The 16494-nt window shown below is 39.1% G+C and overlaps 1 protein-coding gene across 5 annotated transcripts in view; it reads left to right on the top strand.

Moving 5' to 3' along the window:
* Positions 1 to 16494, top strand: part of GPBP1L1 (GC-rich promoter binding protein 1 like 1) — a 57690-nt gene that overhangs the window by 14960 nt on the left and 26236 nt on the right. For all 5 annotated transcript variants that reach the window (XM_079899224.1, XM_079899226.1, XM_079899225.1 and 2 more), the window contains exons 2-3: positions 13875 to 14897; positions 15490 to 15604. In XM_079899224.1, the coding sequence (XP_079755350.1) occupies positions 15545 to 15604 (60 nt within the window). In that variant the 5' untranslated portion in view covers positions 13875 to 14897; positions 15490 to 15544. The remainder of the gene's footprint in view (positions 1 to 13874; positions 14898 to 15489; positions 15605 to 16494) is intronic.

Below are 16494 nucleotides of genomic sequence, written 5' to 3'. Positions count from 1 at the left end.
AAACAGGTAAATATAATGCATTGTGATGGATGCTTGAGTATAGTTATGTGCATGATTTAATGCTTCATGAAGTAGAAATTCCATGTGAGAACTGAAGACCTGAAAATGAATGAGATGGTGAAGAGATTCCAAAGAAACAAAAGTGCTGCATCAAAGCTTTTAGGTAGCCGTTATATTTACAGAGCAAAAGAAAAGAGAAAAGAAGTAATTAAGGGTAAGAAGACCACCAGGATATCTTGATGCCATGGTTGCCACTCTTGCTGCTCCCTGACAAAGATTATACCGGCGCTTTGTGAATATTATCAATATAAGGATGCCAACTTTCCTCTTTCCCTTACTTCCTTCCTTCCAAACATGAGTTGTCCTTTTTCTCAAGATTTTCTTTTACGGCATTATTGCCTTTTCTCTTATGAAATGATAGTATTAGGATATATTTTTTAATGTTCTACTTATCCAAATAAAATTGCCAACCTGTATCAGCCCTTGAAACATATTTTGAAATTTTATAGTTGATGCAGTCCAAGTCTGCAAACTACTGCTCTAATGATGTAATGTCATGGAAACCAGGAGAAGGATTTTAAGATAGGATTGGCCCAGGAACATGTAAACAGTGTAAGCCATTGTGGGTGGTGATTCATAAGTTACTGACCTTTAAGAGTATATTGGTCAGGGTTCTTTGTTGTAGAAAACTGAAATGTTTAGAAGCATGGTTTTGTGTGTTCTTCTACCGCAATCAGCTTCATGGGTGATGAACGGCATAAGCAACAGTTGGATTTAACTGAGGTGGGACTTTTGGGAGTTGGGTACAGGTCATGGAGAGAAGAGCCAGAGTTGAGGGAGTTACAGTGATGGACTGAGTAATTTAAACTACAGAACTCTGCAGACTAGTCTCACTTTAAATTCATGATAACTTACAAGTGTGAACCCTTATTGTGCTGGGAAACTACGATATCTCCTTTTTCATTGACTCTGCAGCTCCCATTTCATACCCTAACTCTCCTCAAACCTGTAACTCCCTCCTCTGCCTCACCTACCCATTGTCACTCTTAGCTGAAGACTTTTTACTTTGAGAAGATAAAAGCAATCAGAATAGACATTCTAAGCTCTCATTGCAGCAGTACTCAGGTACTCTACCTTCCCAACTGTCACCGTAAACAAAGTATGTGCAAACCTACTGAAAGCTGATCTCTGCTGATGCATCAGATCCCTCTCCTCTTCACCTCCTTAAGAATATTGTTTCAACAGTTTTCTGCATCATCAGCTGCTTCAGTTTTTTCTTCTTTACTGGGTCATTCCCATCAGTGTACCAAAAACAGTTCTTTCTTTTGACCACACATCTCTTTCTAGCCACTACCCCATTTCTTGGTTCTGTAGCAACACTCTTCAAAAGAATTTTCTGTACTTGCAGTCTACAATTCCTTCCTTTTAAACACCCCAAACCAGGCTCTCACTACTGCCCTTATCCAACATGGTCACTGAGAACTTCCACGTTGCTAAATCCAGTGGTCAGTTCTCAGTCTTCCATCTCATTTAATGGCCTTTGATATAGCTGGTCATTCCTACTTTCTTGAAATACATTTCTGCTGCTTAGCTTGAGTCCCCACACTTTCTAAAGTTATAATACACCAAAGTTCCTCTCTGTCTACATTCATTTCTTTGGTGATCTCATCTAGGTCCATGGATTTAAATGAAATTTCTGTTTCTAGTGTATACCTCTACCATGAACTGTAAATTCATATCTGGCTGCCTACTTAACATCTCCACTTAGATATCTGATAGGCACTGAAAAGTTAACATGTTCGAAAAGAGTTTCTTTGTCATTATTTGTGGAATCTACAAATTAGTAGAATTCTGAAGAGTTTAGCAAAATGGCTTGATGTGATTTATACCAATAGTAAACAGTATTATCATTTAAAGGAAATGACACAATCGCATAAAAAAATAAAGTATTTAGGAGTAAGCCTACGAAAAAAAGTATGTAAGGTCTTTAGGGAGAAATATTTTAAATTTTATTCAAAGATGTTAAAGAATACTTAAGTCGGATATTGAGCATGCTCATGATTTAGAAAATTTATCATAAAAACATTCTCCTGGGGCTTCCCTGGTGGCGCAGTGGTTGAGAGTCCGCCTGCCGATGCAGGGGACACGGGTTCGTGCCCCGGTCCGGGAAGATCCCACATGCCGCGGAGTGGCTGGGCCTGTGAGCCATGGCCGCTGAGCCTGCACGTCCGGAGCCTGTGCTCTGCAACGGGAGAGGCCACAACAGTGAGAGGCCCGTGTACCAAAAAAAAAAAAAAAAAAAAAATTCTCCTGTATTGATCTAGATTGGTTCATTGGTATTCCAAGCAGTGTCATAACGGCCTCATATCCCCAGTTTGACGTGCTTGTTTTAAATTTTATATGAACGGGCAGAGTGCCAAAATAACCAAGGCCTTTAATATGTATGTTTGTGGGGAGGCTTTGCCGTACTATATACCAAGATATTATTATAAAGCCATAATTTAGTTAAGACACACATGGTTGTAGTATAGGAATAGACAAATAGACCAATGGAACAGAAGTCTGGAAACAGACCCATACATATATAGAAACAATTTATAATTGAGCTGGCCTTTGGGCAGGGGTGTGTGGCTTATAGGATCTCAGTTCCTCGACCAGGGATTGCACCCAGGCCAGGGCAGTGAAAGCCCGGAATCCTAACCACTAGGCCACCAGGGGACTCCCTGAGCTGGCTTTATAAATCAGTGGAGAAAGAATGATTTGGGACAATTAGTTACTCACGTGGTAAAAAATGAAATTGGACCTGGACCTCATACCGGATACAAATCAGTTCCAACTGATTGATGTCTTAAATGTGAAAGGCAAAACTATAAAACTAAGAAGATAATATAGGTAACTTCTTTGAATCTTAGAGAAGAAAGGCTTTTATACATTAGATGCAAAAATACACATCATAGGTACTTCCCTGGCAGTCCAGTGGTTAAGACTCCGCGCTTCTACTGCAGGGGGCACGGGTTTGATCCTTGGTTGGGGAACTAAAATCCCACATACTATGTGACATGGCTGGAAAAAAAATCATAAAGGAAATGATCAACAGCTTTGACTACATTTTTAAAAAAATTTTATTGTAGTGTAGTTGATTTACAATGTTGTGTTAGTTTCAGGTGTATCAACTACATTTAAAGTAAGAACTTGTGTTCATCAAAAAAATAAAAAACCACGGGGACTTCCCTAGTGGTCCAGTGGGTAAAACACCATGCTCCCAATGCAGGGGGCGGGACCCAGGTTTGATTCCCTGGCCGGGGAACTAGATCCCGCATGCCGCAACTAAGACCAGGCGCAGCCTAAATAAAATCAACAAACTAATTAATTAATATTAAAAAATGTATTTTTAAAAAAACCATGAAGTTGGAAAAGATATATGCAACACTATAATCAGAGGATTGGGGTCTATTGTATTCTCTTATTTCAGATAAGAAAAAGATCAGCTACCAAAAGAATGGTAAAATGATAAGAATAGATGTTTTACCAAAAAACAAAACACAAAGAGATGATAAATAGATTAAATGATGTAAACAAAGACTGCGGTAAGTCATCATTTTATACCCACCAGCAGAGCAGAGAATAACTGGCCATACCTAACTTTGTGAGGGTGTGGAGCATATGGAAATCTAAAAATAACCACTGCCGGTGGTGTAAACTGGTGACCTGATTGGAAAGCAATTTGGCATTACCTTGTGAATTTGAAGATGTAGTACCTATTAGCAATTCCTTCATTTATTTATGCATTCATTCAGCAAATATTTATTGAGTACCAGCTATACAAGACAGTGTTCTTTGTGCCTTGGTTCAATGGGAGACAGTTAAAAATAAATTATTTAGATGATCGTTGCTATAGGAAAATGTTACTTAACAGAATGAAAATAGTTCAATATCATGTCACTTCCTGTTTTTCACTTTTATGGATATAAGTTCCCAAAATGCTACATATGGTTTTTTACATCAGTGCCACTCAGTTCTTTTAATCCTTTTAGAGTTACTTACCAAAAATCATTAATCAAAACTTATTTTTATGATCTATTAGCTGAGAACTAGGTTACATCCTTTTTCAATTCTGTGGTATACACAGATTGTAAACTACCTAATTTATGAGATGATGTTACCTAGTCATTGGATTTCTCACTTTATAGGTGATATGCCAAAAGCCTTTATCAAAGAAGGCTTGTCAAATGCCTAAATTATATCTATTACTTTTGTATTTAAAGGCACTTTTTTTATGGAGCCAAAATTAAACAAGATTGGCTAAAAATTAGACACTGCATATGTTGGGGTTTTCCCACAGGTTATTTAAAAAAATATTAGAGCCAAACCTCAGTGGCATTATTAGAGGTAACTTTTGAATTGTTGTGTGTAGTATAGATGGAATAGAAATTTCATTTCATGGTTGAAGGTTATGCTTTTGACAGAAGTAAAATGGCATGTCAACATCTGAAAGGGAGAAATTATTTGAATTGAAAGAAGATTTTTTGTTTGTTTAGTTTTTGTTTTGCTGTTTATAAGTTTAGGCCATTATATCCTAGATTGCATTTCAAGAACATTTGTATTACATAATATGTAGATGTAGGTGTTCTGTTGGGGTTTTTTTGTTTTGTTTTTTTGCAGTACGCGGGCCTCTCACTGTTGTGGCCTCTCCCGTTGCGGAGCACAGGCTCCGGACGCGCAGGCTCAGCGACCATGGCTCACGGGCCCAGCCGCTCCGCGGCATGTGGGATCCTCCCGGACCGGGGCACAAACCCGTGTCCCCTGCATCGGCAGGCGGACTCTCAACCACTGTGCCACCAGGGAAGCCCGTTGTTCTGTTTTTAAGAGTGCGATTTATTTTGCTAGGAACTTTGTTTTAAGCAGTAGAACTCTTAAAGAGTCTTCGTAAATTAATCAAATATAAGTAGATGGTAGGAATGAGTAAATGTGCAGTGAAATACTGTTGTATGACAGTGCACAAATGAATATGGATTTTAGTATCAAATCTCTCAGCAAAAGTTAATTAAAATGTTTCTTCATGTTGAATAACTATTCAACAGAACGTAAGTCCCCAACATATGTGTATTCAAAGATTTAGTGTTGATCTCTTGGAAGTAAATTTTTAGGACCTTTTCACCCTCAACAACTTGGAATTGTGCAAAGCATGTAGCTGGGACACACATTCTTAATGCAGCTAGGACATGATCTTAGGCACAAGTGAATGAGTCCTCGCTGAGCTTCACAATGGATTGGTATCTCCCAAAATGCTTTACCAGGAACATTGCTATGATTCTGTCACCTAGGTGAAATAATGCTCTATACCTTACCCACATCCTCTGTGCTCTCATCATACTTGCTTACAGAAGCATTCTTTGATGTTAGTAAGGGGACGAAAAAGTGAGATTGTTAAACAAAAATTGTCATCACTCCTGTCACCACATTCTATAATGAGAACACTCCGACATGAATCAAAAGACTTGTAATTTTTCTTCTTAATCCACTTGGGGTAGCACACCATAGTAAGATGGGTGAGAAGGAGAAGGACACTTATGAACCCATCCATGGGAAAGAAGAATTAACACGATGTCTTGACCACAGGTGCCTTCTTATGCAGGTCAGTTTCAGAGAAGTGAGCATATGGAAGTAGAAGGTAGGGAAATTCCTTTCAAACTCTATGTCCACTTATCCCTTTTAGCCAAGATCAGTTGGTATAAGCCTGATAACGTTTTGCAGAAAAAACCTCTTGTGGCTTCTTTGCATTCTTTCCCTTGGCTAGCTGTGGATATGACAGCTCCTTGGAACTTCATGGCTCAGCAGTACATGTTCTGAATTAGTTTTCCCTATGATGGAGTTGGATTTATGTTCATGTTCTTTAAGGTTGTCATGGCTAAGGACATGAGATTGCAGTTTTATTAAGATCAGGAACCATGTACATACTAGCCACATTTTATTGTGTTTTTTTTTCTTACCACAGAAGGGTTTAATTTTTCAAGTCTTTCAGTTTTGCCTGGAAGCCAGCCAGTCTTGGCTAATACAGATAAACAAATAATGAGAGAAATACAAAAAGAAAGAAAAAAAAAAGTGTGTGTATGTAAATTAACATCCCTCTTTAGTTTCTTGCTCCATAAAATTTTAAGAAATTTGTTCTACTTTTCTAACTATTGGAATCATTTCATGACTAGAGAGTAACAACCACAGTGTAATTCAGAAAGCAGTGAAGAAAACTTGTGTTCCAGGCCTCACCCAACTGCTTATTAGATGTGTTACCTTGGATAAGTCCCTTAACATATTATAGCCTGCCTCAGCTTTTTTTTGTTGTTAATCTCTGAAATGGAGGGCTAACCCAGTGTCAGTGGGAGGAAGGAAGGAAGGATGGATAAAATGTATGTTAGGAGTTGCACAGATCAGTGTTTTAATTAAGAATTCTCCCAGAATAGGACTAAATAACCCATCTGGCTTTGTATTGTTTCACCCACTCTTTGATTAAGAATCAGTAAAATAGTAACGTGCTCGTTTTTATATTTGTTGGTTTATTAATCTTCAACATGTGAAGTAGCACAACTTTGATTTTAGAGGTAAAGAAACTGGCAGTTACCCATCAAATTTTGGAATTAAAAGGACAGATCAGTGTTCTTTGGAGTTCTGAGTGGAAATTAATTTTGCTGTGGATTGAGAAATTAATGGGGGAGTGAGAAAATGAAGATACTAGGAGTACACTGCTCTCTGTGGAAGTTTTGTTAAGACTGAAGGGAGGGGGACTTCCCTGGTGATACAGTGGTTAAGAATCCGCCTGCCAGTGCAGGGCACACAGGTTCGAGCCCTGGTATGGGAAGATCCCACATGCCATGAAGCAGCTAAGCCTGTGCTCTAGAGCCCACGAGCCACAACTACTGAGCCCACACACCTAGAGCCTGTGCTCCACAACAAAAGAAGCCACTGCAATGAGAAGCCAGCGCACCGCAATGAAGAGTAGCCCCCGCTCGCCACAACTAGAGAAAGCCTGCGCACAAAAACGAAGACCCAAGGCAGCCAAAAATTGAAAATAAATAAATAAATAAAAACTAATTGTAAAAAAAAAATGGCTGAAAGGAAATGAACCTAAATACCTCGAGGGATATTCAGACTTGAGGAAGGGGTTTTGTTTTAAGTCAGAGAAGTGGGTGTGGTTTTTTTGGTTAATTGAGTGAAACCAGTGTAGATAGAGGTTGGAGTTACCAGGAGTAGTAGATGGTGACACCATTGGACTGTGGAGAAAATGAAAGTTAATGAGATCATGAACACATGTGGAGTGGTAATGAGAGCCTGAAGTAGAGGAGATTGAGGTAAGGTCCCTGGCAGGGACATCCTCTCTAGCAGCTTAATTACAAGGTATAAAACTAGATCATGTTGTGAAGTATCTTGTAGATTGCTGGGTATATGTGGAGTAGCCAAGAAGTCATAGGATTTGTAAAGCTAAGATATTTCACAGATGTTTATGAATGAATGGTTGGATCAAGTATTCAAATAGGCAGTTCTGATACACATGTGCAGGGAGAGAGCAAAAGCACTTAGATAAAACCTGAAAAAGAATGGATGATGTAGAGCATTGTTTATATTTAATATTGACTATTTATATTGACTTAACAACTGCTTTATAATACTGTTTTTAATTGTGGCAAAATACACATAAGATTTACCATTGTAACCATTTTTAAGTATACAGTTTGGTGGCATTAAGTACACTCACAGTGTTTTGCAACCATCATCACTGTCCAGAACTTTTTCATCATCCCAAACATAAACCTTGAATGCATTAAGCAGCCACACTTCCCTCCAGCCCCTAATCTGTTCTCTATGGGTTGGATATTTCATATAAATGGAATCATGTAATATGTGTTGTTTTGTATATTTGGCATCTTTCACTTAGCTTAATGATTCCAAGGGTCATCCTTGTTGTAGTATGTATCAGTACTTCATTCCTTTTTATAGCTGAATAATATGCTATTGTATGGATATACCATATTTTGCTTATCTGTTCATCTGTTGATGGGCATTTGAGTTGCTTCTTGTGGATATTGTAAATAAAGCTGCTGTGAACATTAACTTACATGTGTTTTCATTTCTCTTGGCTATATACCTAGGAATAGAAATGTTAGATCGTATGCTAACTCTGTGTTTAACTTTTTGAGGAACCACCAACTGTTTTCCACAGCATCTGCACCATTTTATATTTCTACCAGCAGTGTATGAGGGTTACAGTTTCTTTGCATTCTTGCTTTATCATAATTTGTAAAAATTAGTTCATTAAACCTTTGAATCCTTACTGAGTGCAAGGCACCATGCTAGATGCTATGTGAATTTCAAAGAAGGGCAAGGCAAGATTTTCTAGAAGCAACAGGTTCTGGGCCTGCTGGGAGTTAGAATCAACATTTATAACTGTCCTGGAAGGAGCAAGTGTTAAGTACTCCTTAACACTTAATTTGAAGGCACAATTAAGGTACCTTGAGGATTTCAGAGAGGGAGTTTACTTGTGGGGAAAGGCTTCTTTCTTTTTTTTTTTTTTTTGCGGTACACGGGCCTCTCACTGTTGTGGCCTCTCCCGTTGCGGAGCACAGGCTCCGGACGTGCAGGCTTAGTGGCCATGGCTCACGGGCCCAGCCACTCCGCAGCATGTGGGATCTTCCCGGACCGGGGCACGAACCCGTGTCCCCTGCATCGGCAGGCGGACTCTCAACCACCGCGCCACCAGGGAAGCCCCAAAGGCTTATTTCTTGACTATCAGAACAAGAAACTTAAATCCTATTCTGCGGGAAGCCGGAAAACTTCTGAGCAGGATAGTGATATAATTTGAACCTGGACTCTGGAAGAGAAATCTAGCAGCCAAGAGTAGAGGCTGAGGTCGAGGGTGGAAGAGACTAGTAGTGCCTGTGAAAGCAGTGTTGTGTGTGTGTGTGTGTGTGTGTGTGTGTGTGTTTATTTATTTATGGCTGCGTTGGGTCTTCGTTGCTGTGCACGGGCTTTCTCTAGTTGTGGCAAGCAGGGGCTACTCTTTGTTGCGGTGCTGGGCCTTCTCATTGAGATAGCTTCTCTTGTTGCGGAGCACTGGCTCTAAGCGTGCGGGCTTCAGTAGTTGTGGCTCGTGGGCTCTAGAGCGCAGGCTCAGTAGTTGTGGCGCACGGGCTTAGTTGCTCCGCGGCATGTGAGATCTTCCCAGACCAGAGCTCGAACCCGCGTCCCCTTCATTGGCAGGTGGATTCTTAACCACTGCGCCACTAGGGAAGTCCCCAAAACCAGTTTTTTATTTTTTTTATTTTTTAATTTTTTTCTTTTGCGGTACGTGGGCCTCTCACTGCTGTGGCCTCTCCCATTGCGGAGCACAGGCTCCGTTCGTGCAGGCTCAGCGGCTATGGCTCACGGGCCCAGCCGCTCCGCTGCATGTGGGATCCTCCCGCACCGGGGCATGAACCTGTGTCCCCTGCATCAGCAGGCGGACTCCCAACCACTGCGCCACCAGGGAAGCCCCCGAAACCAGTTTTTTAATTGAAGAGAAACTTGAACCTGGAGTGACAAATAGAAATGGAAACTAAGGGATGGAATAAATAGGACTTGAAACTCTTATATAAATCTTTATATTCTCCTTAGCTCTCATCTCTTCTGATTTTAAACATCATCTACCAAACACTAACAATTCCCAAAATTCTTTCTCCAGAGCAGACTTCTCTGTGCTCCAGACCACATACTTGACATCTCATATTTAAATTTTTTTAATCTTGATTTCCCCACCCCCCCACCAGAAGAGTTTTGAGTGATGTATTTTTCTTTCTCAAAATTTCTCGGTAGTTAAACAAAATTTCCTCCAATTAGTTGCTCTGTAAAAATAGCTACAGCCCCAAAAGGCATCACCAAATAACTTTATAAAATTTTATAAAAATTTGCAGAGCAAAGTAATTCATTACAAAAACATTTGACTAAGAAGATAAAACAAAATGCCCATAGTTCCACCCTCCTAGTGAAACCATTATTGGCATTATAGTCTTTTGCTTCTAAAACAGGAATTTCTTTTTCCTTTATCTGTCCTCTTTCTTCATTTCCCATTTGTCATTCATCTCCTCCCCACCACATACTCTACACGTACATGCACAGACCATACTCTTATATAGTTTGACATCCTGGTATGTTAGAGATGGTCGGTAAGTAGTTACAGGATATATAACAACTTTAGAACTTTCACACCAGTAGCAAAGCATTGTCAGTTAATATTCCCTCTACAGTCACTGCCTCAACTGAGACTGCTAGAGAAATTTGGGACTGAGTGTTGACTGAAAAGTTGGTGTGTGTCAATTAGAAGATTGGAATGCATCTAGTGGGGGTTGTAAAGGGGAACTGCTTATGTTTAAAATTCAGGCATTTTCCTTTGTGTCTATCAGTTTTATAACCTGATGGATGATTCATCTCACAGAGATTTTCAGGTTCTCTGTGGTTTAAACCACAATTCTTATAACAAAAAAAGAATGCAACAAACAGTTAATTATGTCTTTTTCAGAAGGAAGCTTTATTTAATTGATATTTTTCTATAAGAATCTATTACAGGAACATTGTCATCATGTACTAGGTATTACAGGTATAGACCTATATAAAAACAACCCTGAATTATACTGAAGGAACAACAGCCAGTCGGCATTTATCCCTATATCAGTCAATTATGTGATGGTCATTTACCTAGTTATATAAGCTAGAAATCAGAGTATGAGCCATTATTTCTCCTTTACCCCCATATCCCATCAGTTATGAAGTTCTGTGTATTTTACTTCTTTCTAAATATTTTGTGAATTGGCTTCTTTTAATTTGTTTATATTAAAAGCTGGTTTTCCCCAGTGTGTGTCTTGCAGTCACTCCTGATTTTCAAAATCTCTAGGCTGGACCACAGAACCAATATCAAGGGATTATCCTTGAACTAGCTATTCTTTGTGCAGGCTGGCCTCTAACTCAAGGCCTGGGCCAAAGTGCTAACCAACCCATCCTGTCCCAGCTCACTAACTAGGCACCTCTTTGCTACCCAAGAGACCAAATTACAGGCAGGGATTGAGTTTTTCTTCTTCACCTGGCACCCTTTTGGAGGGGGGGGCTTTCTGATTCACATTTAAGTGTACATGGTGTATGTAATAATATATACAGGTCTATTCAAGTTTTTTATTACTGTGCCAGTTTTGCCATTTCATAGAAATGTATCTAAGATTCTCGTATTTATTAGCATATAATTGCTCATAATATTATTTTACTCATGATGTTTCTTTATCTGTTGTGTTTATTTCCTCTTTTTCATGCTATCTTCTTCAAATATTTTTCCCCAAGCAGTTTTACCTGAGTTTGTTTTCTTCCCTTTTTTTTCATTTATAAATTTATTTATTTATTGTTGGCTCTGTTGGGTCTTTGTTGCTGCGTGCGGGCTTTGTCTAGTTGCAGTGAGCGGGGGCTACTCTTTGTTGTGGTGCGCAGGCTTCTCACTGCGGTGGCTTCTCTTGTTGCAGAGCACGGGCTCTAGGTACGCGGGCTTCCGTAGTTGTGGCTCGTGGGCTCTCGAGCACAGGCTCAGTAGTTGTGGTACATGGGCTTAGTTGTTCCGCGGCATGTGGGATCTTCCCGGACCAGGGCTCGAACCCATGTCCCCTGCACTGGCAGGCGGATTCTTAACCACTGCGCCACCAGGGAAGTCACATGAGTTTGTTTCTTATTAATCTTTTTCAAAAGAATTATCATTTTTAAACATCATCTCTATTTTTTTTGACCTTTTTTTGCTTCTCTCCTTTCTGTTTCTTTAGATTTGCTTTGTTGCTCTCTTCCTATCATGATAAAAATGTTGGGAAAAGAACGATAAAGATCAGTTTGGTTTTAGTCTTTTTTTTTTTTTTTTTACATTTTTAAAGCTTATATTAAGTATTGCTGTAGCTGTTACAGTGCAAATTTATTCGTAGTGGTTTTTGTCGTTCTATTTAAGAATTTTGAATTTTTCTTTATCAGTGTATCATTTCTCTCACAGTAAGAAATCTCCCATTTTTCCTTAATATTTCTTAATTTTTGATCAAATCCCAGTATGTAACCAGCCTCCATTTATCACCTCTTCCCGTGCATGTGTTCCTTCCTAACCACATATAAATTGTAACAACTGTGCAAGGCACCTTGCTGCGTGGAAGCCCTCAACCTATTTGGCTGTGTCCCTCTGCCAGGGTGTCCACCTCATTCCACCTGAGGCTCTCACACTCTGCATTAGGCTGCCCTCGTACTGGGACATTGACCTTACGTTGCCCAACAGTCCTGACATCCCGCACAGGACTGCTGCCGTACACACATTTCGCTATCCTTCCACCCCGTGTAGACACCCTGATTATGCCCCAGCACCCTGCTCTGGCCTTGAGCTCCCCCTTTGAGGACTTTACCTTGCCTGACCCCACCTTATGGCTTTGGACAGGATTTCTTCAAGAAGGGGAAGGAGAGCGGGCACTGCAAGAGAAAGTCGTTTCCTGATTTAACATAGCATAGTTAGAGAACACAGACTGTTTTCTTCTTTGGAACTAATTGAGATTTCTTTTAACTAGTATAAGGTCAGTTTTTAAAACTATTCCATGTGCGCTGAAGGAATATATATACTCTGCATGGTTGATATGTGTGTGTGTGTGTGTGTGTGTGTGTGTGTGTGTATATATATGTATGTATGTATGTATGTATGTATGTATGTATTATATGTATATTAAAAAAATGTAGAGAACAAGTGAACAGTCATATACCCATCATTCAGCTTAATAATGTATTACAGATACAATTGAAGCCCTCCGGAACCTTTTTTTGATTCCTTTCCCATTGTTTCCCCAAAGAGGTATTTACTATTCTGAATTTAGTATTTCTTAAACATGAATTAATTATATGAGAAATACTCTGTAAACTAGAATACCAGTGTAGACCAGAATTGCCCACAGATGCAAGCATTCTCTCATATCAGAAAACTTTCTAGGGACTTCCCTGGTGGTCCAGTGGTTAAGAATCCGCCTTCCAATGCAGGGGACACGGGTTTGATCCCTGGTCAGGGAACTAAGATCCCACGTGCCATGGGGCAACTAATCCTGTGTGCTGCAACTACTGAGCCCGCTCTGGAGCCGGTGTGCCACAGCGAAGAGCCCGCACACTGCAACGAAAGATCCCACATACCGCAGTGAAGATCCTGCGTGCCGCAACTAAGACCTGACACAGCCAAATAAATAAATAAATAAATATTTTTTAATCTATTACAAAAAAGAAAGAAAGAAAACTTCCTAGTCTTTGGAAGAATGTTGGGAATTTGCCAAAGAAGTATTTGTGTTATCTCTTACTGCATATTTTAAGTCAGAGCATAAGCACTTAAGTCTTTTAATTGATAAGTAGGTATCTAAGAATATGTAAATACATGAGGAATGCTATGACGGATGTCTTGTTTTTACGCATCTGTCTGTGGTTAGTACTAAACAATTAGATAGTTGACTGTGGTAATAACCAGTAAGTTATAACTCTTTGACCACTTATGGCAAGCTATTCCATATATGAGAGAAAATCTAAATCTAACAGACTAATTTGCATGTCTGAATTACCTTTGATAGCTAACTGGAGAAACTGTTATTTAAAAAGTATATTCCTTCAGATGACTTTTCTAAAATCCTTTAAAAATCTTTAAAATAATTTTAGCCAGTTATGTTGTTGCTATAGATTAATGTCTAAATTGGACTTAAGAGTTTTGTCTCCTAGACCTTTGTCTCCGAGATCGATCATTTGACCATGTCTCACTTTAGCATTTATATATAGTAATTTTGCCTCTTGTGATATATGTTGTTTTGTTTTTTCATTTATAGTGATAGATTCCTGTGGCCTTTAAAATGATTGAATAACGATGGACATGAATGCAAAGTGACTTCTCTACTGAAGCAGAAGATTCTTATTACCTTCCATTAACTCAGTTTAGTCTTCAAGAAGGGGCAGAACGAGTGAAATACAGAAAACTGAAGAGAAGAAAACCTCAGTTTGGAACTTTCTCCATGACTGTTCCTTAAGCCCTGTCTTTCTACTTGTTTTAATTTTGCTGTGAATTTATAAATAGTGAAGACCAAAGAAATAGAAGAAACATTTGAGAGCTTTATACTAAGAAATTTGCCTTGAGAGCTGCTATTCTTAGGAGGGAAAAGCATATCAAGTTCCTGTCTGATTTTTTGTTTGTTTTAAACAGGTTTCTTATGTCCTTAGATTTTGAAGGATAAGTCAAATATAAATACATACCTACACACTATTTTTAGCAGCTGTGTAAGAGTAATGAGATTTGTAAATTAAGGGCTTTGTAATGTGGATGTTTTGCTACTAGAGTTGATTACTCAGAAGATCTTTTATAGCTCTTCAGTGTTTTATTTTTGATCTATCACTTCAATGATATTATTTGCCCAAACAAAAGTCCATCTGTCTTTCTAAGCTATGACCTTTTTGTGAACAGTGTTTGCATTCAATGTGCAAATGTCCATGTATTATCTATTTAAGCAACATCATAGGGCCATCACTCAAGGAAGTTGAATGAGGTGAACATTGATATAGCTCTTTCCCCTTCCCCCTATTTTTTAAATGTAACAAATACTTTTTATGTTCCCCTCCCCCTTCCCCTTTCCCCTTTCCCCTTTTGGAAACGTGTCAGGATCTAGATAGTTTAAGATGAGCAATTGAGGGGACTGAGAAATTGATCCACACAGAGCCTGGCTTCTTTGTGCTTCATCATAAGGTGTGCTGCCGGCCAGCCTAATTTTAAGTACCCTTTTAACAAGAGAACCTCGTGGAAATCCAGCCGGCAGACTCAAGGAGTTCAGGAAACAGGACCACAGAGGTTACGCTCTGGGGTGAGTATTCTCCTGTGTCTAACTTGGAAGAAGACTGTGTATGTATATGTATCATGGAAAATATCTACTGCTTTCTTACATATTATACTTTGGAGACTATCAGTGGGGTGATTTGGAGACACCAACAGATGGATCTCTCAGGAAAACTGATTCTAACTGATGTTTTGAAGAAATTAATGTGAACTAAATAGAAAAACTCTTGAGAGGTTGTATCCTCCATCTCTAGGAAGATCTTTTCTACTGCTTTTACCTGAAGTTACCTGAAGCAGATTAATCTTTTTTCATAAGTATCTGTAGTTTTAAGTAGTTGTTTATTCTTAAGGTTCTTCTGCTATAACACAAGAATTCATTAGCTTCTGTCATATAACTTCCAGGTCTGTGACCCACTCTTCTGTTTGTGTTTTTCATGGTTATATATTCACAGACTGTTGTTTTGTTTATAACTTCTCTGATGTATGGGGCCTGATGAGTACTCTAGAAAGGCTCAGAGAGCAAGTCTTTCTATAAAAGGGGGACCTTAAAGTAATCACAGACTCTTTACTTGATATCAGGTTCTTGCAAGAATAAGTGATTTCAGTTTTCTCATTTTCAGATCCTGGCCATGAGGTTGGATGCCTCACCTTGTTGAAAAGAGACACTGGACCTAAATGGCGCAGCATGACTTTGTTCCTGCTTGGCTAAATTTCTCAACACCACAGTCAGCTAAGGTACTGTTCTCCATTCTAGTAACTATCCAAATACCAGTTCTTTTCATCCCCATCTTGTCTGTGGCCTCTGTTTTACAATCTAGTTGTTTTTTTGTGTATTCAGCCTTGCCTGGGGATTTTACATACGTTTTCAATAAACTTAACTATCTTTCTTTTAATAGGGTATAAATAATTAGGCAGTGCAAGTCAGTGTGTACCCTGCTACTGCCAGGTGTTCTGTTTATTTCATGTTAAGCTTTTCTCATTGTGTGGCACACTTAAGACTGCCTATATTAGCTGCAGGAACACTTCAGTTTGGGGGGGAAATGGATCTTCAGGATGAATGCACATTTGTCTAAAGTAGTAGATGAGGAGGAAAAAGGATAGACAGTGATTGACTACTACATGGCTCTCAGATTAAATCTTAGAAATTCTTTTTTAGAGACAATAATCTACTTAATGATTTCAGGGAAAATGTATGTTGCGTTAAGGGTAAAGACAAATGGAATATATTATTGTTAAAGGAAACCTTTAGGAAGCTAGTAAACTTAAAAATTCTTCCCATTTTGCCAACTAATAGAGGAGGGAGAAAGTTGATAGGTAGTCTCAGAAAAAAGCATACCTTCCCTATTTTTAGATGTGAATTTTGGGAAGATGTTCCTGGTCTGTCTAGACCCACAACCCTTTGCTCTAATCTTCATTTTGAATTGCCCTTGTGAAATTCCCCAAGTCTCATAATTGACATAATCTGACCCAAGCGTTGGGCGTGGTGGGCCTGAGGGATTCGGTGTGGGATCCTAGGAAAGCGTTTAAATGTATGCACATCTTATACCTGCAAAGGATAATTGATTTAGCACAATGAACAATTGATTTAGCACAGTGAACTCAGTAAAAAGAATTAGGAAATATGA

Source organism: Stenella coeruleoalba (assembly GCF_951394435.1).
Source record: "Stenella coeruleoalba genome assembly, chromosome: 1".
NCBI classification, from domain to species: Eukaryota; Metazoa; Chordata; class Mammalia; order Artiodactyla; family Delphinidae; genus Stenella; species Stenella coeruleoalba.
Note: the sequence above shows the minus strand (reverse complement) of the source record. Positions and strands in the feature narration are given on the sequence as shown.